The 24,422-nt window shown below is 41.7% G+C and overlaps 1 protein-coding gene and 1 long non-coding RNA gene across 8 annotated transcripts in view; one reads left to right on the top strand and one right to left on the bottom strand.

The window, feature by feature from the left end:
* Celf2 (CUGBP Elav-like family member 2) overlaps positions 1-24,422 on the top strand; it is a 511,103-nt gene that overhangs the window by 461,884 nt on the left and 24,797 nt on the right. For all 7 annotated transcript variants that reach the window (XM_033761820.1, XM_033761818.1, XM_010621371.2 and 4 more), the window contains one exon: positions 9,205-9,339. In XM_033761820.1, the coding sequence (XP_033617711.1) occupies positions 9,205-9,339 (135 nt within the window). The remainder of the gene's footprint in view (positions 1-9,204; positions 9,340-24,422) is intronic.
* Positions 22,671-24,422, bottom strand: part of LOC104860250 — a 41,514-nt gene continuing 39,762 nt past the window's right edge. The window contains exon 3 of the long non-coding RNA XR_779635.1: positions 22,671-23,823. This is a non-coding gene — a long non-coding RNA (uncharacterized LOC104860250). The remainder of the gene's footprint in view (positions 23,824-24,422) is intronic.

Here is a 24,422-nt window from a genome sequence, read left to right on the forward strand (position 1 = left end):
AAAAAAAAAAAAAAAAAAAAAAAAAGTGAAATATTTTGAGAACCAGTAATATTTTTGCTATGAACATCTCTCAAAATATGATGGTCTGTCCTTCAGGAGGTTGAGATTTATACTTAGAGTCCTAAAACCCCTCATTTATGTGAGTAAAACATTTTTCATTTCAGGACAAAATAAAGCCAAAGAAGAAATTTCAGGTGACAAGTTATTGAGTAGTTGCATCAATAAAATGAGACTTCAACTATACTTTCTTTTCCCAGAAAAATCTTACTACTCCCCTTTCAAACTAAAATATCTTCATCCAGGGATTTAGCTCAGCAGTTCAGTGGCCTGCCTCGCAAGTACAAGGACCTGAGTTCGATCCCTGGTACCACAAAAAAAAAAAAAAAACCCAAAAAATAAAAAACCAAACTAAAATATCTCCAAATGTACTTTATGATTTTTATAAAAGGAAATCTTTACTAAAGATGAAGTTTAAAAGCAGAAAATGGGTTAAGTTCAAATCTTTATAAGCTAAATTCTTTAAGTATACTCTTTGAAGTTGACTAATTTTATTTTCACTCTTAAAACATAATAAAAAGTTGGCCATTTCTCAGTCAGTGATAATATTCACTCAATCAGTTTCTCAAATCTGAGAAATTTGGGGTCTGAGTTTAGGCTAATAGAGAATAAGGAGGAAGTATCTTTTGGTCATTAATTTCTTTGTGACAACTATTACATCTCAGATGATCATCATGATAGAAAAACAAGGGTAGTATTTCACAAGTTTGTATACCTGGCTCAGTGTAATAATCATATAGTTATTCTCACAGCATGCCAAAGACTAAACCACCTCTTTGTTATTATACTACACTTGGGAAAACAGAAATATGGAAAGGTTAAATAAGTTATAAGCACCAGAAAGTGACATATTGTTATAGGGTAGTTCCTTTAGAAATGGCTCAGCGATCAAAAGTCTTCCATGTCTTTCTTTCCTTGGGCAAAGAATTGGATAAGACAAGCCAAAAACAGTGTCAAAAATTTACTTGAGGGCCAAGGATTTAGCACAGTGGCACCACACCTGCCTTGCAAGCACAAAATCCTGAGTTCAATTCCCAGTAATAAAACAAAACAAAACAAAAAAGTTTAAGGGCTGGGGATTTAGCCCAGTTGTTCTGCCACCTGCCTCACAAGCACAAGGTCCCAAGTTCAATCCCCAGTACAAAAAAAAAAAAAGTTTATTTGAAAAGTGCAGGATAAATGGTTATAAGAGAAACCAGCTCCGCAGAGCGTACATGGGCTGAACAAAGAGAAAAGGAGGGTAAAAGCAAAAATAAAAGTACACAGCATGGGCTACTGTGGAAACTCATGCATGATAGTGGCTTTCCATGAAAGACAGGCTTGTTATGCTGTCCACATCTCGCGGGAGCCTGTGAGTTGTATTTATGGGGTCCTCACATTGCCTTGGATCTCATAATCGACAAGTCCCACTTATTTTCCCAGCCAGCTTTAACATACCCTATCTCCTCTATCAGTATGAGTTATGATACAGAACCCTCAAATCCCACAATTCTGAGGTAGGGTAATCGTTGTCACATTTTACAGATGTGCAGCTGAGGCTTAGATTGGTTAACAAAGTCACAGTTAAAGTGTGGATCCAAATTCCAAGTTCAGTTCTGCCTAATCCAAAATCTGATCTGTCTCTGGCCCCCAAACTTAAAAAAACAGCATTGCATGGCAGCCAAACCAGGTACACTTACATAAATACAAGCTCCAAGTGCCAATAAATACAAGTGCATAATAAGAATAAATTAATTAATAATAAGCTGTGGAAGTAGTTTAATAGGTGCAATGATAAGTCAAATTTTAGGAAGAGAGAGTCTCAAAATTCTTAAAAAGGAAGCAAGAGAGAGAGTGATAGAAAACTACCTCCCTTCATTCTTTAAAGTATTTCTAATTTATTGAATAGGTTATTCTTTGTTAGGGCTTTTTTTTCTTCTTAGAATGAGAAATTCTTACTAAACAAATTAAAGATTTGAAGCTGTGGTGAAGAGAAATTATGTACTGATCAAGAGAAGAAACTGCTTCATTTAACTCTAATTTTCAGTAAAGCTGGAAGTAATTCCCTTTCAGAATATCTGACCTTAATTTTTATAAGTAACAATAAAACCGTAGAGTGCAAATGTTTGCTTACAGTGACAAAAAGGCTCTCCCTTATGGATTTTAGACCTGTTCCTGAGAATAGCAGAGTGTCTGTCACAAGTGGAGAAAAGGGAGCACATTTGCAAAAACCAAGGTAGGAAGGTAGGAAGCTCCAGTCGGAGCTGCTCCCAGCACAGTGAAGTGTGCACCACAGTCCCACAAAGACCCTGTGTTCTTCCCTGAGTCTCCGACCGTCAGCACCACAGACACTTCCTGCGAATGTGCTAATAGGCCTTATGAGAATGTTCTATAACCACCCATCTGTCACTTTTTAACAGATCTGATTGGCAAGCACTTGTAACAACTGACATCTGTTCTCACTTATTGATATGCAGATTTATGGTAATTGCTATGAACAATAAGACACAAAATTACCTAAGGTGAACATTAAATTAAATTTTCATGCCCTTCTCCTTATAATTTTTTTTAAAATCTTAAGTTTTGAATGGGCATACTGCGCATCTGTTTTGTACATTATTTTTTCGTTTTAAGAAGGATTTTTTCCCCATGAAATGAATGAAAAAATCGAATCTTGGCATTTCCAACTTTTTTTCCTTTTGCCACTCTCATAGCCACTCACTGTTAGATTTCCTAAAACTTAAACGCGTTGTTTGGTTCCCAAACTATTGCCCCTGGTTTGAGGGGTGCTCATCTGAGCAGAGTGCTTCATGAAGTTAAATATCTTTTCTTTCTTCTCAGAAAAGCAGTTTGCCAAGCCAGAACCAGCTTCCAGAAGGGTGACAGGCGCCTCTCAGTCTGGTGCCCTTTCATGGTGATTATGTAGGAGAAGCCAAGAGAAAAAGTATGACTGTGGGAGGGGGTGGAGAAGGAGGAGGTGCCTGTGACAGGAGCTGAGAAAGAGGGAAAAGACAGGGAGCACTCACACCCCAAAGAAGAAAAAAAAGGGGGGAACGGAAGCAGAACTATGAACTCCCTATGGGCACACGCAGAAACCCACCCTGAGTCTGCCTGTGTAGCCCCAGCTGCTGACTTCCCCTTGGGAAGAATAACACAGATAACACAGATAAAGGAGAAAACTAGTTCTGCCAGCCGCTGGGGTCCTGGAGGAGCAGGGTGTGTAGAGGCAGAAGGAAGCTCTGGGTAGGAGCCTGTCTTCACGCAGCTGCCGCACGTGCTTTCCTTACTTGGGCTGGGGCCTTTCCCTGGGCAGCTTCTCCCTCACGATAAGGGGATGGCGAGTGCTATGAGCTCATTCCAGGTGAGGTCTCCCTGGCTGCCAACGCATTCGTGGCAGGAAGAGCCAGTAGTATCAGTCACCAGGGATATATGCTTTTGCCAATGCAAGGTGCAAAAACACTGTGCCCATCAACATTTCCCAAGCTCGCTCCACCTATCTCAGAGCCATTTCTGTAATATGAGAAGGCATGAGACACCAGCAGCACTTGGAAGACCAGGCCTAGTGAAGGAATGTCTTTGGTGAGGCTTCAGGCCTCTGCCTGGGAGAAAAGCACTGGGCAGGAGGAGAAGGTGCCTTCGCTGCCCTGCAGCCTCTGTCCAGGATGGAGTGGGACTGCTGAGGGGAGGAGCAGGGCCTGCTAGGGCCCAAGGAGCTGATCTGTGGGGCCTCCCAGCTCCCACCTCTGCTCGTGTGTATGTGGTCTTTGTGCTGAATAAAAGGAGTCATTTCTTTTTGTTCTTTCCTCTCTCACCTGCGTCATCATTCCTCAGCCCTAATTTCGTGATTCCTCACATCACAGTACTGTTCCAACCCCAGGCTTCTCACTCAGTGGGCTCGAATCTGTTTCCAGTCATCTGTGCGAGTCAACTTGTTTCCCCGATTCTCATGTGTGTGGGAGGTGATTGGTCGTGGGGTTGCTATAGCCATCAGTGGACCGCCCCGTTTGAGTTGAGTAGCCAAATGGGACGTGAAAGAGTTTAATTTGGTCCCCAGCTCGTCCCTTCTCTCTGCTTCCTAGCTGCCGTAGAATGAGCGCTTTGCTCCTCGTAGGTCCCCCCACCATGCTGTCACTTCCTTGGCGCCAGCCAGCTGTGCACTGAATCTTCTAAAAATGTGAGCCAAAATAAACTTCTCCTGGGCTGGGGATTTAGCTCAGCGGTTCGGCGGCCTGCCTCGCAAGTGCAAGGACCTGAGTTCAATCCCTGGTACCACAAAAAATAAAATAAACTTCTCCTTCCTGTTGTGGGTATAAGGTATTTTTGTCCCAACAAGAAAAGTGACTAAGACAGGGGCTATCACCAAAAAGAGAGGTTCATACACTGCCATTCTCCCTCTCTCTCTCACACACACACACACACTTTTTCATGAATTTTCAGGAGGTTTAGAAGCCACCTGATTCCTATTGGGGTGGGGGACAACACGCAGCAGACTCAGCATGGAGAAGAGCAGCCACGAGGCAAATGAAAGCACCGCTCTGTGGTGTGTAGGATTCCGATAATGGATGAGAAAGGAAATCACATTAAGAAATTAAAGAATTGATTAAATGATTTAAAGAGTAAGAGGTAGTGCATACTTGCAAAGCTTACTGAACGGTGGTACACAGTGACAAAGCAGTTACTGGTTAACTCAATTCTTAGCATTAACACAAGAGCACAAATGCAGTCCCTGAATTACAGACACCATAAGGCGAGCGGAGAGCAGTATTGTAAAATCCCCTCAGGCCTGGTGTTTCAACTGAGCAAGACTCAGGTTTGGTTGTGGTGGACGAAAGCGCCTCACCTGACGACTTACATCTGTTCACGGTGTACTAGAGGTTAAAGACCACTCTTGGGCACATGCAGGGAGCAAGTTAAAATTTACATTGTTGTTGGCGTGGCTCCAGGACCTTTAATGAATGTCAGGGGGTGAGGTAAGGACTAAATATGGTTCTGACTGGTATTTACAGATATTCTTCATGTAGTGGCCTACCTGTTTCATGACTATTCAGACATACATCTGAGGCTCACTGTTCAAACTTACTGCCCTCCACTCAGACTTACGACCTTTTTTTTGGGGGGGGGTTAGAGTTCTGTACATCTAGTTTATAGAGCTTCAGTGTGTTTGGGGGGTACAATATACCTTATTTATACATTACTGTAATTTTGCTGATGTACTGTACAGTACTGTACTTTTGTGAGCTGTTATACATTACAGTACTGCATGTAAAGAGGTATACAAATAAAAGCAAAGTCATCAAGTTGGAGTTTCCTTTGACCATTTCTTTGTTCTGAATATTATAATGTACATGCTATATATAATTCCTCATTTAATGGCCTAGTCACATGAACTTAATCTTTAAATGAGGAATGTCTGTATATTGTAGATTAATAATTCAGGAAAAGCAGTCAATATTTGATGCAATTGTATACCAAAAAACTTACAAAGAATGAAAAAACTAAAACCTCGGTTGGCTTTATACACATAACTATAGCATTGTATTAAAATGTTGTACTATTACCCTCTTTATTCTTATACCAATATATCCATCATCTACCATATATTCAGTGTGTGTATATTTAGATGGGCCCAAAACTTAGTACAATTAAAAATGTTTCCACCAGGAACTTAGTATTTAGGAATGAGGCTAAGAAACATATATAGTGTCAAAGTAGAATGAGAGTTCTACACAGACAGAAAGCCATACAGAAAGTACACTGCTAAGTACGTACTGAGCCGTCTTCAGAAGGAGACTGAGTGTGTCACAGAACACACTGGCCCCAGGCTTAGAAGCAGCATTGGTGCCGGTGCTGTAAGGCCTTGGTCAAGGACTTGATGCCTCCAAGCCCCCTGCGTGGGTTTAGCCCAGCCACAGACACAGCCCCTTCTTGCTCTGCGATTCCAGTACTGTCCCTCCCCCCTAGCGAGGACCTCTGGCCTCAGACTAGAATCATGACGCTACCTGTGACTGACTGGTGACGGGTACGTGGTACAGGTTTTAATTTCAGTGCTGCATCCTCCATCTATATGCCCTACGACCTGCTGGTGATGTAGGCTAATCATCCAGTCTATATCATAAAACACTAGAGGGGACATTAGTCACAAGAGGGGACCGACAGACCCATGCAGGTGTGCCCCCACTTCTCACAAGATCCCTGTTGCCCGGGTACCGCTGTTACATTGAAGTGAGGTACATCCATGTTGCTGTCAGGAAGTAGAGCCTCTGATGGGCCCAGGTGGGTCTGCACTAAAGCTAGGCAGCTCCCTTATCCCTGCCATTTCCATTTTGCTGAAGTAAAACCGAAAAGAATATGTTGAATGCCCACATCTTCATAAATATATATGATCGCCGTTTTATCTGAGGGAATGAGAGAGACCTTTGTTCCCAGTTACATTTGGTTGACAAAAGAGAGTTGCAGGAATTCAACACTTTTCTTGCAGAACTTCACAGGATTCAACAAATATTTGTGCCTTGCTCTAATCATTCCCATCAAATAAGTGGATTTCACCATAAGCCAACAGGTCTAGATGTGTCCTGAAAGAAGACAGTATCATTTTGAACAAAGTGAGAACATATTTTGCAGAGACATCAGGAACTTTTCTGAGTAGAAATAAGCCCCGATAGCAGAGGCCAGGACAGAAGAGGGGGAGAAACACTCTGCAGAACTCGGCAGCCCGGCTCTGAGGGCCCCACGCCAGTGGCTCGGGCTAGCTGGGGTGTGCCACTCGGACATCCCCTCCACAGAGAAGCAGCTGGAAAGCCACTCCCCTAGAGCAGATTAAGCTTTTCAGTGGAAATGTATTAACTATCTGGATTTGAAGCATGAGAGGAAAGTAAACTTGAGCCTGTTATTTAACTCCAGTATCTTTCTGTGTAGCATTCTCCTATATAAGGAGAAGCACTGTTTCCTGCTTCTCACGTGTCACTGCGAAGTGCACCATGGAAAAATACTTGGACTGTTCCTGTGATATGAGAGAGAAGGGGAGGAAGAAAGATTTCGAAAGTGCACGCAGCACGTACTGCAGGTCCAGCCTCACGTCACTGCCTCAGATCTCCCATCTGAGCCCACCTGCGTCTTCCTTCATGTTCATCTCTCTTACTCTTACTTAATTTTTAATAGTCAGAAATTCACTCTAGTTAAGAACTGACCAGCTTTGAAACACTAGTACCTTTAAAATGCAAATACAAATATTTTACCAGTAAAACTATTAACATACTACCATTTTATTCGAATATTTTTTCATCAGATACTTAGTTCCTAACAAAGACGTATTTAAGTTTACATTTCAAATATGGAGAGAAGTTCAACATCAGTAATAATAGCTGACATTCATTGGGTACTTACATTATGCCAGAGTGACTTCCATTCTTTACCTTATTTGCACAATAGCTCTCCAAGGTCAGGTACAGGTATTATGGGCACTCACTAATCAAGAAATGGGCCGGTATTTACACATGTGTGACTTATTTATTTCATTTAGGAGTATATCCTCATATGTATCCATTTTCCTATGAATGAATCTAATTTCTCAATTCTTTATAGCTGAGTAGTATTCCATTTTATAGAAAAACCACATCTTTATCCAGTTTCCAACGGATGGGCAAATGTCCCGTTTCCAAGTTTTACCTATTACAAACTGTGCCGCTATAAACACAGGAGCGCATATATCACTGTGATATGATTCTTTTTATTCTTTTGGAAAGATACCCAGCAGAGGGATGGCTGGGTCAAATGGAACCTCTAGTCCCAGCTCTTCGAGGTATCTCCATACTGATTTCTATAGTGGTTGCACCAGTCTGCACTCCCACCAACAATAGAGAAGGGTTCCTCTCTCCCACAATCCCACCAGCATTTGTTATTGTTTGATTTCTTGATAGCACCCATTCTTTGTGGGGTGAGGTGGAATCTCAGGGTTGTTTTCATCTGCATCTCTCAAATGACCAGCGATGTGGAACATTTTTCCATATATTTACTTGCTGCTTTTACTTGTCTGAGAAATGTCTGTTCATAAACTATAATAGTACATAAGTTCCTAATGATATAATGGACAATGTGAAATAGGAAGAAAGGGGCTAAAGGTGTAGGAAAAGTGGGAAGGGTGGGGGAAAGCTAATAAAGGAAAACAAAAAATACAAGAAAGTGAAAAAATGGAAATAAAGTGTTTGTAAATGGGGAGGGTAGGAAGGAGTGAAGGGAGGGTGGGGACAAGGGGAAAAAATGAGAACCGAGACCTGTCATGTGAAGGTACAGGATCCCAATGATGAATGTAACTGTACTGTATACCTAGAATGTACCAATAAACTCAGTGGGGGGGGGGGGAATGGGCCGGGAATTTAGCTCAGTAGTTCTACCACCTGCCTCGAAAGCTCAAGGTCCTGAGTTCGATCTCTGGTACCAAAAAAAAAGCAACTAATCAAGAAATGGACAGACTGAGTAATGTGTGTGGACTGGTAGAGCCAGGATTAAAATTTGTATCAGTTCAACTTCCAAGGATAATCTGTAAATTCTATAAACTCTGTAACATTTCCTCTGTAATACCTTATATATGTGCTTGTCAAGAATTTAAGGATTCAAGTTTACCCGAAGCTCTTCCTCAGGTTGTCCAACCCCAGGTCTCAACATTTCTTGACAACCACATCATAGAAATCACCAGCTCGCAAAGCCCCACTGTGGCCAGTCAGTCCAGAGCAGTCTCTTGCCTTTTCTGCTTCCCTTTATAGCGTGGAGAGGAACAGTTGGAAGAGTGTCTTTGGGTAGGCCAGGCAGTGCCCGTGAATTGACTCTGCTGAGAATTATTGGGTGGAATGTAGATGCTCTTTCTTAGTACCTATTCTCCAGCAATACAAAATGGACCTTAAAGAACGGAAGGAGGTGTCCTATAAGAAGGAACATGGAAAGGCCCGCTCCCATCTGGCTGGGGTGTACGGCCCAGTCTTTACACTTGATCTTAGCCAAAAGGCCGAGAAGCGATTACGGCCCAGTCTTTGAGGCAGCTCTCAGTGAACATATCCCAAGCAGGGGCGAGGGGTCTTCTGTTCTTATCATCTGCCTCCATGATTTTGTGAGCCTACTCTTTTTGAAAAGACTGTTGGACCTATTGTTGACATCATGTTTCCCTTCCCTCCACAGGTATGAACGCTTTACAATTACAGAATCTGGCCACACTGGCTGCTGCTGCAGCTGCAGCCCAGACCTCAGCCACCAGCACCAATGCAAACCCTCTCTCCACCACAAGCAGCGCCCTGGGAGCCCTCACGAGTCCTGGTGAGTAGATGCTGCTCCTCCCCACAGCAGATGCAGCAAGAGTGACTCAACACGTGGGTCTGCACACACCCACGTGCAAAAGGTGAGCTTAGGTGTGCCCAGCCACCAAGCCGAGCAATTTGCAGTGGGCATCTGGGTTACATTTCTTAGTTTTCTGAAGAAACAAAAAGTAAATATGTTGTATTTTCTAAGGATAAAATGTAAAGCATTTTTAGTAAGGAATCCACTCTGCCAGCGGTTCTCACATATTGACTTTTTTTTAAAAAGTCTACACTGTCCATCCAGTCCTCCTCAAGGTATCTGCCACTGTGAAAAGTGTCATTCTCTTTAGTCCTGCTTTTTTTGGTCCTATCTTCGCCCCTCCCCTGCGAAAAGAAGGATGTTAAATCTCAAAATCCCTAATCGTTCCAGTGCTGGGTTTCACACCAGGTCCATCCTTGACATTTGATTTAAAATACGTGATTAGCAAGGAACATCTTCATTGTTCATTTATGGTCAGCTTCTGGACTGTGTAATTCAAACTTTCTTCCTCAGAAATCTGTAGCCTTATGCAAAAGCAGATGCTATTTTCCTTTTCAAACAAGTCAGATATAGTATGGTTGCTTAGAAACTATAATTTGTTTTCTTTTTATAAAAAAAGGCAGAATGTTTCACTGGCTTTTCTTCGACATTTCTAGACTTTGATAGATGATCTCATCTTCTTCTGTTGCATGAAGGAGTTAGCCTGGATAATCTCCAAGTTTCCTTCTAACTTTGAAAATCCCACGACTCTCTATCAGCTGTGCTCAAATGGTTAGCTAAGTGTTGACAAATTGAATGTAATACTGCAGAGTTTTCTTTGAGAAAAATACAGAATAAAAGCTACGGCACACTACAGATCAGCTTTCTGAAGACTTGTGACTTCAGGGAGCAATGAGATACACTCTTGAAACACTCTTGGGCCCTTGGTCTCTTTGTAGAACACTGTATCTGTAAAACATTTCTCCCTGAGTATAGTCTGGAGTGGGAGACCCAAGAGATGCTTTAAAGTTTCTGGTGGTTTGTGTGAAATCTCACGGCTACAGCACATATTCGTAATGACTTCTCCAAAATCTTTTAAAAATTGACCATTGCTATGCATAAGCCCCATTATATACAATATATAGTATGCCTGAAAAAATCAACTTTAAGTTAGTTTTTTCAAGAAATTAACCGATAGCTTTAATGCAAAATAATTAAATCTTTTAATGCCTTTTGAAAAATAAACATTTTAATATGATTTTCCTCTTATAAAAATGAGTGATTTTCCTCAAAAACAAACTAAAAATGTGACTTGATTCATCTCTTTTACAAATCAAATTGCAGAGTGCTTTCTCAATAGGATTATTTTCTCCCATATGAGGACTACGAAATAATTACATTAAAATAGCACAAAGTACAGCAAATGGATTTTACTGTATTTTGGGTCAGAATTGTCAATCCAAAAGCAAATGGAGCTGATCCATGAAGGTAATGTACTTCGATAAATAATATCTACAAGTGTCTAGTACGGCATCAGGCTCTGTCCTGCCCCCGAGAGATGGCAGTGAACAGGGAAGGCACTGCCGTCTCTCTCGAGTCTTGCAGTCTCTCAGGAGAACTCAAACTAAGGACTCAGTGGACGGCATGAGGTGGATTGTGAAGGACGTCATAAAGACAGCACAGAGCAGGTGTAAAGCAGTGAGGCCGGGGAGCTGGCGCGGTGGTGGCCATCCAGGGAGGAGGGAGCGAAGCGAAAGGCGGTGAGGTCCGTGTCCGCGGGCTCACAGCATTCCATGCAGTATGACGAGGATCACGCATTTGCAGCGACCTTCTTAAAATGTGAGGCACTGCGCCTAGGAGGATCGCTTGCGTGTTTGCCGGAGGGAATGTGAAACGTATTTGACTGCTCGGGTCTGGGGTGTTTTTTGTTTTGTTTTGTTTTTTCTGAGACCACAGTGAAAGAGAAAATTTGTATTTTCCTTCTTCCTGCTCTAGTCAAAACCCATCACTGGAAACTTGTTCTTCACTTTACTCTTAGGCATTTTGCCCTGCAGTAGGTTCTGCTACCTCAGGTATCACAGAAAGTGATTTTTCTCTTCCTTGGTGGAAATGCTTTATATAATGGCTAAACGTGTTTCATTAGAATCCTGACATGTTACGGTAGAAACAATTTAAAACTATATTTCAATTAGTTTTCTTAAGTGTAACTAAAAAATCTGCCGTTTAAATGGAAGTGAGTTTATTACTTGTGGACTTTGTCAAAGTCGCACAAAGTGTCGGTGGAATTCATAACTCTGCACTTCAGCAGAGCAAGTCCCTGTGAATCCAAAAGTCAGAAGCTCTTCTCACGGCCAATGCCATTATGTGTTTTATAAATAAACTGGGCTTACTATTGGTACGATAAGCAAGTCGAGTCACACTGTAAAACACAGGGAAGCCTCATCGCATTCCTCACAGGACTTGGGTTTACCCTGTTCTTAAATATGTCTAAGTGTCAGACAGATTCATCTAGAAAGGAAAGGGACTGTTTAATCCCCCAAACTATTAATTTTTTAAATAATTGTAAATTTATCTTTTCAATTTTGCATACCGAGAAAAATTCTCCCTTCAGCATTATTATAAATGATTTTAAACAGTCTTGGCTTTAAAACATGAAAGATTAAGCTTTAATTTTTATTTTTTAAAATTCCCTTAGGCAAAAGATAGGTTCTTTTGTCTCATGGCCTTGAAATAAAAATTAAAATAGTTTAAATTGCCCATGGTTAGAATAAGTGTTTCATGTAATTATCAGATGGTAGTGAATAAAATTAGAAATTAAATCATGAAAGAATAAAAACCAGGTAAGTGCATATTACACCTTTTATGGGGTTCTCGTGGGTCTTTTGAAGCCTAATTTAATCGTGTTTGTCTTTTATTTTGAGATGATAATTTTTGCTTTGTTTAGTTCAGTCTATTTAGTTAATTCTTGAGTAATTTCTTCTTACCCAGTTTTCGACTGATTTTGAGGACTGCGTTTCTGTTTAAGAAGAAACAAACTGTAAAGTGTGTGACTAGGTATTAAATGTAACATCTGCCTCCCACCCCACTTGTTTGTTTTGTTTTAGTTTTTTTGAGACAGGGTCTCACTATGTAGTTGAGACTGCCCTGGAACTCCCTATGTAGTCCAGGCTGGTCACAAACTCACAGGGATCCTCCTGCCTCAGCCTCCCCAGTGCTGGGATTACAGGCCTGTGCCCCACACCCAGCTTTCCCACCCTACTAGTACATGTGTTGTTTTGTCTAGTAACTGAAAGCTTGGGAGAGAGCATTACTATTACCACATGTGGATCATCTTTGGCATTTTTAGTCTAAAACCTAACATGTGCCACATTATTTCACTGACCTTCTTCTCTTTTCTTTTTAAAAGAAAAGAATATTTTGAAATTCCCCCAAATGCTTCTCTGAGTACAAACTCAGTCAAGTGCACACTTCAAGATAATGGATAATTTCTTTCAGCAGTGTAAGGCATTTTAAAATGCTGGGAAGCATTATTCCATTCCCACCATAGAATTTTCAAAAAGTCTTCTCTCTTTATCTTCGAGGTGTCCTTGCCTCCTTGAAGATTGCAACAGACAGAGTTGCAGGAAAATGCTGAAGCTTCCTTATGGATTGTTTGAGGCTAACAGGTTTAAGGTGTTTTAATGTGATTCGGGGCTTTCCTGCCTTCCTCACCTAAAAGTGACTGATGAGTGGATTCTGTCCCTTTTGCACACCTGTGTCAACAAAACAGTTGCATGAGCAACAGGAAAACAAGAATTCAGCCCTCACTGTTATCTGATGGCCTTTCAGTGTGCAAAAGGCTTTTGTCACTACCTTCAGTGTATCTGCCCCTGTATCGTGTGAGAAGCTACATTCTGTGAAGGGAGGAGAATCGCAGACTCATTGAACTCACATTTCCCAGCTTTTTAGTACATACAGGTCAAGTACATAAAGGTGAGGCAGTAACAGATGGGGCTGGGGGTGAGGCCAGCAGAGAAGGACAGAGCATTGGGAAAGGCCGTCTCAGTAGGCTCTGCAGTGACGCCTCGACCTCAGAAAGTCTGACTGAAGTTTTCTACTGACCAGTTTGTCCCAGTATCTTCCCATTGTGTTAGATGTCTCACTGCAGACACTGAGAGAATTCAGTTCACAGCCAGCTAGGACATTAACCCTCATACCAATTGTCTTCCTGCGAGCATCTTTGTCCCCCCAGTTGACATTAATCTGCACGAGGCACTTGTTTTCATACCCTTTGTGCTCTTGGAAGAGCCTCCAACTCAGCTCCTACTCTCTGTCCACCGTGGGCAAAACAAAACAGCTCTGTCAGACATGTATGCAATGTGGCAAAAGCTACAGTGAATTTAAAATGGTTTTTATTACAGTTCAAGACAGGGCCCTTAATCCACCTCAAAGACTCCTCTCACTCCTAACACACTCATCCTATTTTCATCACTTTCTGAGGCAGATCTGGAAGCAGATCTTTCTTTGTGAATACCTTCAGTTTTGTTATGGCTGCCTTGATATCCTAAATTGATTCAAAACATCTACCACTCATGGTCATACTGACTTTGAGGAAGAGCCAGAAAACGTCCTGTGGATGAGGACACGGTCTGATGTTTTCATGAGCCCGGATTTTCACAGGATGACAATTCAGCGGGAGGATTCACCATTATTTGTAATCATACCTATTGAAGACACTCACAAAATACAGTTTCCAGAACTGTTTCAGAAATTTGCAAGAACAATAGGCTAAGTGTGTTTGAAGCAAAGGGGAGCATTTTGAGGGACTTCAATGGCATTGTGTCTTTTACTGTAATAAACTTTTTAACTTAAACATTAACCATACATTTAATCACCCCTCATACTGTTCAGCTCACTGTGGTCTAAGCTAGAGTAAAACAAGCTCCTGAGCGCTGCTCCGCTCCGTCTTTTCATAGCAGGACTGCACTGCAGCCGGTCGGGTCATTCTTCGTCCCTCAGAGCCACCCTTTAACCTTGTGGATTTCTCTACTCCTAATGCCTTCTCTTCCCTTCCTTCCCATGAAAATCTTCTATATCACTATTTTCTTGTCGTGCTTTCTTTTGGGAATGTGTAGGTTTAAAATTGGTATTTTAAATACACATTATAAAATATGTAGTAATACTTCCCTAATTAAGCTCCGTAAAAACATTCTGTAGTGAATAATTATTACCAGTATCTTGCTAATTACCCTTTAAGAATCAATGCAAATTCTTCATTTGGAACAACGCATCACACAACAGGCCTTCAGAGGTGTTTTGTTAATTCAGTGGAATGACCAAGTGAAAGGTTAAGGGCCATTCATTCTGTCTAGCACAATGGACACATCACTAGGGAGACACCTGAGGCCATCATAGTGATGCTGATGGGGTGACACCCCTTATCAATGATTTGGTTCTTGAGGACCCTGTGCCTTGCACGTGTACACTGAGCTCTGAACAGTTTCTGAAGGATGATTCAGTGCCACCTTTCATTAGAACAAAGTCATGTGAGGCTGTTGTTTTTCATTATAAGCTTTTACAAAGAACAGCTTTCAAAATGTTCTGATGTCATGTTACAGAATAAGGAAGAGTCTTGTGCCAAGTAAAGATGTTTCATTTTCAGAAGAACCACCTACTCTAACGTGTGCCTTTGAAAGGTGACACAATACAGCCTCCTCAGCAAGCACGTCTTAATTACGTGTGCATCAGTAATTCCATCACCTTCTGCTGTGCCTACATTAAAGCAAAATCCCAGGTAGTTTTTAAGAGTATTTTCATGTGTTCTGTACTTATAAAATACAGGGTATTTATTAATTCGGGGATCAGTAATTCATGTGAAGACTACCTGGTTTCTTACCTGTTTTTCTCTTTATGCCCATCTTTTGTCATTGCTTATTTTTAAGGAAAAGAAGTAAAATCTCAAAGCAGTCAGTTCTCCCATTAATTAGTTTCTTTGTAAAGTGTTTTAGTCAAGCAGAGTTAAACCATTTAGTAAAATAAACTTTTAGGGGACTGAATCAGTAAAATAATTTGAATAGCCTTTAAACATAAGCTACATTCTTAACTTTTTATAACCAATTTTTTTACTATATGATAAACTTTTGTGAATTGAGTAAAGGTGAAAGGAGCAAGATCTTCTTTACTGACTTTTTTAAACTCCTCTTTAAACTGTATGTTTTCCTACATAATTAATGCAACAATGAGCTCCTGAGTAGTATCTACCCTTAGAGTAGATTTAGCAGGTGGCAGAACTAGGAAACAGAAGGTTTTCCCATAGAGAAAAGAGTACTGAGCACTCCTGTGGCTTCTCAACAGAAGTCTTACATGAAAACCGAGGGTTTTGAATATTAAACTCATATTTTGGGGGAAAAATGGGAATGATACGTCCTTCTAGTAAATGGTTGTTTCTTGGTATTGACCATCCTGCTGCAAGGGAAACCAATGCAAGTATCTCCCAACCAGAAGAAATTTGAAGTCTCCTGCACATGTTGGGAGTTTGGATGTGGAATTACCTTTAAATTTCATCAACCATGAAAAAACATGACACGAAGTCTGAGGGTTCAAATAGAACTGCAGCTAATTTTCTAATTCATTACAGCGTCCTCAGCTCCTGCCATCAGAGTATCTTTGGCACAGTGGATGGGCAGTCTGCAGTTGATGAGGAGCCCCTGGCTTAGAGCAGACTGGGGTCTCTTAATAGTCCTGAACTAATCTGAAGTTTAATACAGCCGCACAGCTGAGGAGGCAAATATTCATGGCTCACCACAGAGCCTACACCCAGATCTATGCAAGTGGGCTCCACCTATGCCCAAGGTTCTGCCCATTGGACCTGTGGGGAGACAGACTTGTCATGCATTCTTAGGTTATCACTCACTTAGTGCAGTGTTTTTAGGGTGGGCTTTTTAATGTTTACTTTTTGCTTTTACTGGCACTGGAGTTTGTGCTTTGCTAAGTGATGGTGATTCACTTGTACATATTGCTTTGCCTAGGCTCCTGATTACACAGCAAATCCAGTCAGATCTACTTCTGATACTTGTATGAGCTCAGGGATGTTTTCTGTCCAACACAACCACTTGATGAGATTTTTATTCCCATCAAATTATCCATGTTACTGTCTGAAAAACCATGTTATCACTGCTAGCACTAGGAAAAAGTTTGATCTGTTGTCTTAATTAGGTTTTACATTAGGTGGCAAAAACAAAAACTTTAGTCACAACTTCCACAAGTTTGTAACCCAAGGCACATTTTTTTAACAGTTGAGACATTTCTAAGCAATAAAGTAGAAAATTTTATTTATAATTTAATCTCATAAATTGTTATAACTATGTACAGCTGGCATATAGAAAAACAAACAAAATGCACCACCCTGTAAAAGCTAGAGAGCAGACACAGGTGAAATACCTGGTATCAGTGACAGGAGAGACTCTGTCTTGAGCAAATGGGGGATATTCCTGGATGAGTTGACATTCAAACCAAATTTTCAAGAACTGAGAGGATTTTTATAGGTAGAAGAGGAATGGAACATGAACATGTAGAAAAAGAATTAGTAAATTAAAACTCATTTCATTTTTCCCAAACAGGGTAGAAGTGGAAAACAATACCCATTTAGGACCCTAAAAGTGATGGCTAAAGAGCACGGACTCTTTTTTTTCCCTCTTAGGCAGTGAAGAACCATTTAACTCAATCTTGAGGGATGTCTTTCCCAAGACTATCAGTGATTGGGTTTAGCTACAGAGTTGACATGAGTGAGGAACAAAAAGGAATAAGTTAAAAGATGACCTCACTGGGTTCTGACCTCCCTGGGGTCAGTTTGGGTAAACATGTTGTTTTCATTAGTGGAGATTAAGGAGGAAATGTTTGTAGGACAAGATTTTATTTGGCACATGTTGAGCTAATGCCCACAAACTGTCTGCTCGTGGAATGATACTTGATAATTTTATGTTTGACCCCAAGTTTACCAAAGAGTGGAGCTGGAAGAGTAGACTGAAACTCGGGTGTAGCAGCAAGGCAGGCTAATTTAAGCTTGAAGCAATTGTGCTAGGATCATCCCCTTCAGCCACTGATCACCGGACCAAGTCATTTAATTTCTCAGGTGTGAAATAGAATTTTTCCCTTTCACATTCCATATTGAAATTGTACTTCACGTATTTGATGCATTTATATATTTACATATATGAAATAGCTTTCCCATTGCTGGAACAAACTACCTGATATGTGCAAGTTGGAGAGGTTTATTTTGGCTCACAGTTTCATGTTTAGATGAAGCCAAGGCAGAAACATCACAGTGGAAGGAAAGCTGCTCATGTCATGAGGCCAGCAAGCAGAGAGCAAGAGGAGCCAGGGACAAGGGTGCACCCTTCAGCTCACCTCCGCTTGGTGACCTGCCTCCTTCGAACAGCGTAGCGAAATGAACTCATCAGTGGGCTACTCTGCTGGTCATTACAGCACCCCAGGATCCAGTTACCTTCCAAAAGCCGCACCTCTGAACACACGAGACTTTGGGGGACAATTTACATCTAAATCATAACATATATAAGTGTTCCTTGTGAAAGGATACCAAAGCATCTTATGGGAACAATTTCATTATTTGGTATGATACTAAATACTCCTGGAGAACTACACACTAGGCTAAAACTAGAGTAAGATCCAGAGTTATTTTTCTCTGAATCTTTTGTCTTGTCCCAGCCCTTCCTAAAAACATCAGAATGTAAATGCAGGGTGAAGATGGTCTCTTCACTCCCTTCTGCATGTGTGCTTGGCTGCAAAGGATGACAGTGAACGTCCACAGTGCTTCAGATAAGAACTGGTTTACAGTACCAATTCCCTTCCTTAGTAAAGTCAAAGTACTACTGGATCAAACTGACAGCCATAGTGCAGCAGGATTTCAACACTGAGGACCAGCCACTGAAGCCCTTGCAGAATTATTTCAGGTACCACACTGATGTGTATTCTTTGCCAGCCCCTTGGGGGTTACTGCCCTGCCACAGTCATCCTGGGCAGAGCAGCTCACAGCCCGGCTTTCCAAATCCAGAACTATGCCAAACAACCGCTTGCCCCTGGGGTCGCATTATAGAGAGGAAAATAAACCTCCTAGAGTGCTCTTTCCATCTGGGCAAACTGTCCCTCTCTGCCCTAAGGAAGGCCATACTTCAGACAGGCAGCCAGTGATGCTATAACATGGCCTGCTTTCCTCACCTTCTCTCTCCAGAAGCCACAGCTTGGTCACAGATTGTAGGGCCAAAGAATCCACAAGATAATCTGTCCAGGTGCCTCACACATGATCCAGACAAGGAAACTGGCCTACACAAGTAAGTAGTTTGTCAGTAGGTGCACAGGATATTAGCAACAGGTCGGGTGATGGCTATTTCCACTGTATTGTAAAATACTCCAGAGTAAAAACTCCTGGAAAATCAGAATTATACTTCTGGGGTTTCTATTTACATGCTCTTGCCTTGTGAGGAAATCAACGTTTTTTTACCATTTGTAAAAATATTTGGGGCCAGCTAAAAAGAAGTATGCACTTTTGTTCTGCTGACTCATAAAGCAAAATTATTGTAAGTGAAAACGGGACTAATTCTCTTTCCTTGGCTCCATTCCCTCCCTCCCTTCTGTCTGTCCATCCATTCTTTTTTCATTTTTTGAGATAGGGTTTTATTACACCGTCCAGGGAGGGTAGCCTTGAACTTGGAATCTTCCTGCCTTAGCCTCCCAAGTACTGGAATTCCAGGCATGCGCTGCTGTACTTAGTCTGTTCCATTCTTATTAGATATATGAATTTATATGAACTGTCCTTTCAATTTGACTACAAATTACACTTTCAGACTTCAGAATAAACTAAAGATAATACCAAGAAGGGAAGGTTTACTAGTTGGACAACTAATGATGTAGATTTCTTTCTTAGAAATATCAACTAGCGATACTGCTAATAAGCATCTGGAAATGAAAATTAAAGTGGAGAAAACAGTACAGCTACTTCGGACATTAAAAGTATACTTATCCATGTCAGTTTCTATAAAATTTTGCTATCATGGAGTAAAAAACCTTGTAAGTAATTCCAAGTGAACATCCAGTCTTCTAGACTCTGAATTTTCCTCGCACCAATCTTCTAAAGAACCAATAATAATGTTCTATCTGGCCCAGTGTTACACGGAGCCAAGGCACTTACCAGTTTCCTCTGAACTGGAAGAGGGTAGTGAAAGAAAGTGGTTCCAATGTTTATGTATAAAACATGGTGTCCTATTAGAGACTGGCAAGTAGCGAGGTCACAGCGCCTCAGAACCTCTCACACCATTTTCTGTCTACCCTAACACCACTGCCTTCATCTCCCCCCCGCCGTAAACAATCTTTTAGGTCATAAATTAAAATGAGAGGTGTGATTATTGTAGAATAATTAGGCCCCATGGGAAAAGAGACATTCTGTATTTTGTTAATGCCCTAGGGTTGTGATTAGCTAATAATGCAACTAATAATGCCCGTGTCGTTACACAATTATTCTACCTTCTCAGTGTTTTCCTGCGCTGTTAGAATATAACATCCAAGCTCATCTGAGGCAAAACAGCAACCGCAGGCTCCCGTGTCCTGAGTATGTTTGGTAGATACAGGCAATTTTCTCTGCGTTTACAATTTTATTTCAAAAACCACAAAGCCAAAATGCTTTCACTATCTAATTATTCTATGGAAAGTGGTTAATGCATGCACTAAAGGCACATTCTTGCTGTCTTGTGTTATTGTTGTTTTATGTAGCTTAAAAGAAAAAACATCCGCTGCTGTCTGGGAGAAGTGAAGAGGAGCGTTAGTATTGAAAAATTCAATTAGTGGTCCCTAGCAAACAAGGTATTTTCTGGGGTAGATTTACACTGTTCATCACCTGCAAAGACACAGGTAAAGGGTGAATTTTTTCAAGGATGTAGAACTTTTCGAGAGAAGTAGTTAATCTAAGAGATTGATAAATCCTTTAATGGACAATGTTTCTGCCTTTCATGCTGGATCTGAACTCTGGATTAGAAGGATAAAGGAAAAGAAAATTCTTTAGCATTAGCAGTCGGCCTCACCTAAATTGGGAACCCTGTTCATCATCCTGTCTTCTACAGTGAATAAGAAAGAAATGCAGCGAGGTGTACTAATTGCTCCTGATCACAATCCAAAGGACAGGGAAGGCAGAGTCACCAGGGAGGTCTCTGATTTGAGTCTGCCTCTGCTGCCTGTGCACAGGAGTTGCAGTTTGGAAGCTGAGCACACGTCCCATCACTCCTGCTTAAAAGTTATGTCGGAGGAAAGAAGGGTTTTTCTGCTCTGGTGATATCACACCAGCGCTTCAGCAGTTCTAAAAATCAATTCTTAAACATCTCTGCACTTTCTCTGGCAGGTGGGCAGAAAGGAGTGCTTTCCTGAGAGCTTTTAACTGAGCCACAGCCTCTGCCCCATCTTTAGGGTGTCTCCAGTAAGGCTGTGCTCTTGAGATGGGACGCCCAGCTCTAAGAAAACAAGAGGAAGGGCCAGGGGTTTAGCTCAGTGTTCCCATGCCTGCCGCGCAAGTGCAAGGTCCCGAGTTTGATACCTGGTACAAAGAAAAACAAAAAGGAAAAGAAACAAAGCCTTCAGCTACAGCACACTCTGTTTCCACTCCTTCGCTTAGCCAAAGCTTAGTGCCTGCTGTGTGTCAGTCACACTTGCAGGCTCTAGGAAATGAAGCAGGCAGAATTCTTGATCCTCCATAAGTTTATCTTCTGGTGGGATTTTTAAAAGATTTATGACCGAACTGTAAGATATTATCCTTAACTCATGTTTTCCTCTTGGGTTCCTTCCTCCTGGTAACTCTTCTCCCTTTCCCGTCATAAACCAAACTTTGACTCTAGTTTTCCACCTTCTCACACCCCAAACTAATTTTCACACATAATCCGAAGAAACTGATAGAACCACATCAGACATTTCTGGGGCCATGGCTCTCGAACATTCGTGTGCAAAGGAAGCACTAACAAGGCTGTAAAAGTCAATTCCTGAGCCCTACAACCAGATTCTAGTTCTTTGGGTCTGGGTAAGTCTGACTCTGATGCTGGAGGTCCTAAACTGTAACTAAAAAATGTCCTTTCTTTATTATGTATATAAACTGTTCCAGTGCCCCCAGAGAGCAGCATGGTACCTGTCCCCAGCAGACAGAGTGATTCTAACATAATGGTCAGCAGAACACCTCGGCAGTCCTAGGGCAGGAGTTAGAGGGAGTCTGGCCTTTTCCCTCATGGTCATTTAGGATTTGAGTGGGGTGTGCTCAGAGTGGCACCTGCTGTATGAGTGTGAGTGTCCCTGGGACACGAGAAGGTAGGAGCTATTTGTATGTTAAGCTTGACGGGGCTTATATTTACATAGATTTCTTTGTTTCTTAGTTCTTACATTGAGCTAGGGTTTTCATACTAAAGTTATGCTGTGGCCAGTGAAAACTGGAACTTTCCCCAAAGTTCTGCCTCCTGTAGGCCTCATTCTGGAGATGTGACCAACATGTTTGACACTAGTCACAACCGTGTGCACTTTTGCTGGGACCTCTGGCACCACCAAACCTACTCCTGGTGTCTCAGAAACACCATGACATATGCTCTCTGGGGCCTCTTCTTTTATCCTTTCTCAAACAGGAAAGTCATGCCTCTGAGGGAGCTCTGCTCACTTTAGAAAACTTTCAGCCTCAGACAGATTTCCTTTATATTGACCTGAATCTGCCTCTTTGTAACTTCCAAGCACTGATCCTAATTTTAGTCTGTTGAGCTACAAAGAATATTTTGATGTCCGAACTTAAGAGACTGGCTCTCCTTTGGTCGTCTTTTTCCTGGGCTAAATCTTACTTTTTTTTTTTTTCTTGTGGTGGTGGTAATGCTGGGGATTAAACTAGGAAATGCTGAGCTATATCCTTAGCTTTTTTTTATATTTTGAGACAGGATTTTACTGCATTGCCCAGGCTGGCCTTAAATTTGTAGTCCTCCTGCCTCAGCCTCCTAAGTAGCTGGGATCACAAGGATATGCCACCTTACCAAGCTAAACTGAGCTTTTTATTACCGCTTTCTCTCACTCATCTCAACTGTCATGTCTGGTCACCTTCTTCTGGATGCTCTCAAAACTATACACAGAGACAGCTATTCTGATGGCCAAAATAACAATAAAAGCTGCAGAATTTCTTATCCATGTAGTTACCTCTAGAGAGGAGGAGGTGCTAAATCTTTAAATATTGCTAAATGAAGGAGAAAAAATTAACTTTTCCCTTGGAAGACAAAATGGCCAGATTCTCTCCAGTTATAGACTCAGCATATGTTTTCCATTAGCTGCTATATTTCAGGGCCATCTTGTTTGATTCTCACGTCCTTCTGGGTGGTTATGGCCTAACACTCATGTACCACCCTTCTCCTAGAATACTCCTGTGGCATTTTGTGAATTGTTCCAGAGAGAAAGTAAAGGATGCAGTTCCCAGTGAAGACGGCATGGGATTTTTAGGTGGGCAGAATACAGTTACCCAAAACAGCCTCTTGCCAGTCTGCCTACTCTGAAATAGAAAAATATGCGCAAAATATGTGTGTGACATTCAATTTCTATCACATCGAAGCTCTCTCTCTATTGTACATCTGTTGAACACTTAGTTTTTAAAGATTTGAGATTGGATGTGTGACAAATTTGAGTTGTTCCTTTGATTTAAACAGATTACTTATTAAAATTGAAGAGGTTCTTAAAAGCAGCTGGATATGTGACTGAGACACTGGGCAAATTTTCAAACTGTCGTCCAATGACACAGAGCACATGGAGTCTTCTTACTGTAAGGCTTCACCCAGTTAATTCTTCTTGGTCTCATGCTTGGCTCCTCCCTGTCCTATTCTTCACCCTCTCTCCGTCTTTCTACTGGGACTGACCAAGAACAGCAGAATAAAGAGTGAGAAACTATGATCAAACCACTTACTATGTCCAGTATCCCTGGATTTTTAAATAGAAGCCCAAGACATAATTTATTATTTCTTTATAATCAAAATGGGCACACTGTCTCCAGTTTCCTCCATCTCCGCCATAACCCCTACACCGAGGCTTCCTCCATGCCTGTGTGACACATTTGTATCTCTCAGGAGTTCTCTCTTGGGCTCACCCTTCGGGCTGTGAAATGTCAGGACAAGTGCAGGTGGAGGAGCGTTTTCACGCACTGGCCTTCAGACCTGCCTCGAGACCTGGAGGACCTGAGAGCGCACCCATGAGCCATGAGCCCTGCCAGCCCTGGTGTCGTTCAACTTCACCTCCCTGTCCCTGTGGGCACCGAGAGAAGCTCTGGCTGGAATTGGCCGCTGACAACTGTCCTCCCTGTTGCTTTTCATCCCTCCGGATAAGACTGCAAACAGACAGCACCTGGGGACCAGCAGCTCCTAGTCCGGACGCTGCAGAAGGAGTGCTTATAGCCTGGCCATGGGATCCTTTGTGTGATTTCCTGTGAGGTGGAAGAGGGCCGTCCTGCAGAAATAAGACCAACAGCCACTGAGTTACTAGTAACTGAATCTAGTTAGGGCAAAAAGTAGAAAAAAGCTTCTTTTTGTGGTATATGAAATATGCAGTCTTGTCTCAGTTCAACCTCCATCCAATAACTGAAGATTTAAAAATCTCCAAACAGTGCCAGATACTGTGCCACATTCATTACATAGACTACCTTACTTTGTCCCCACAAGGACACTGTGAATTAGATCCTGTTCTTTTTTATTTAAACATGAATTTTAAAACAATGAAAACGAAGCTGGGGAGAACAGTTCTAGTACGCAGCACCTAAATCTACAATATTACCTCCAGTTTTCAGTACCCACTGAAGGGAGGTGGTGAAATCATAGTTTTGTGTGGTGTTGAGAGTTATACCCTCATTTTTCAATAGCTGTGGGGCCAACCTGGGGCCCCTTCTCACAGCACCCATGGCAACCAATCTCTACGGCGCTTCCCCTACTCACTATAGATGAGAAGCAGGGTTCCTTCCCAAGTTAAGAGCGCAAGGGAGTAAAGGCCATTACGGTCTCCGCGGTAGAATGAGGTAATGCAGAGATGGGGAATAGGACCGATCGTGTTTT

The sequence above is a fragment of the Fukomys damarensis genome, unplaced genomic scaffold (assembly GCF_012274545.1).
Source record: "Fukomys damarensis isolate Sample0158 unplaced genomic scaffold, DMR_v1.0_HiC HiC_scaffold_10, whole genome shotgun sequence".
In the NCBI taxonomy this organism is placed as follows: Eukaryota; Metazoa; Chordata; class Mammalia; order Rodentia; family Bathyergidae; genus Fukomys; species Fukomys damarensis.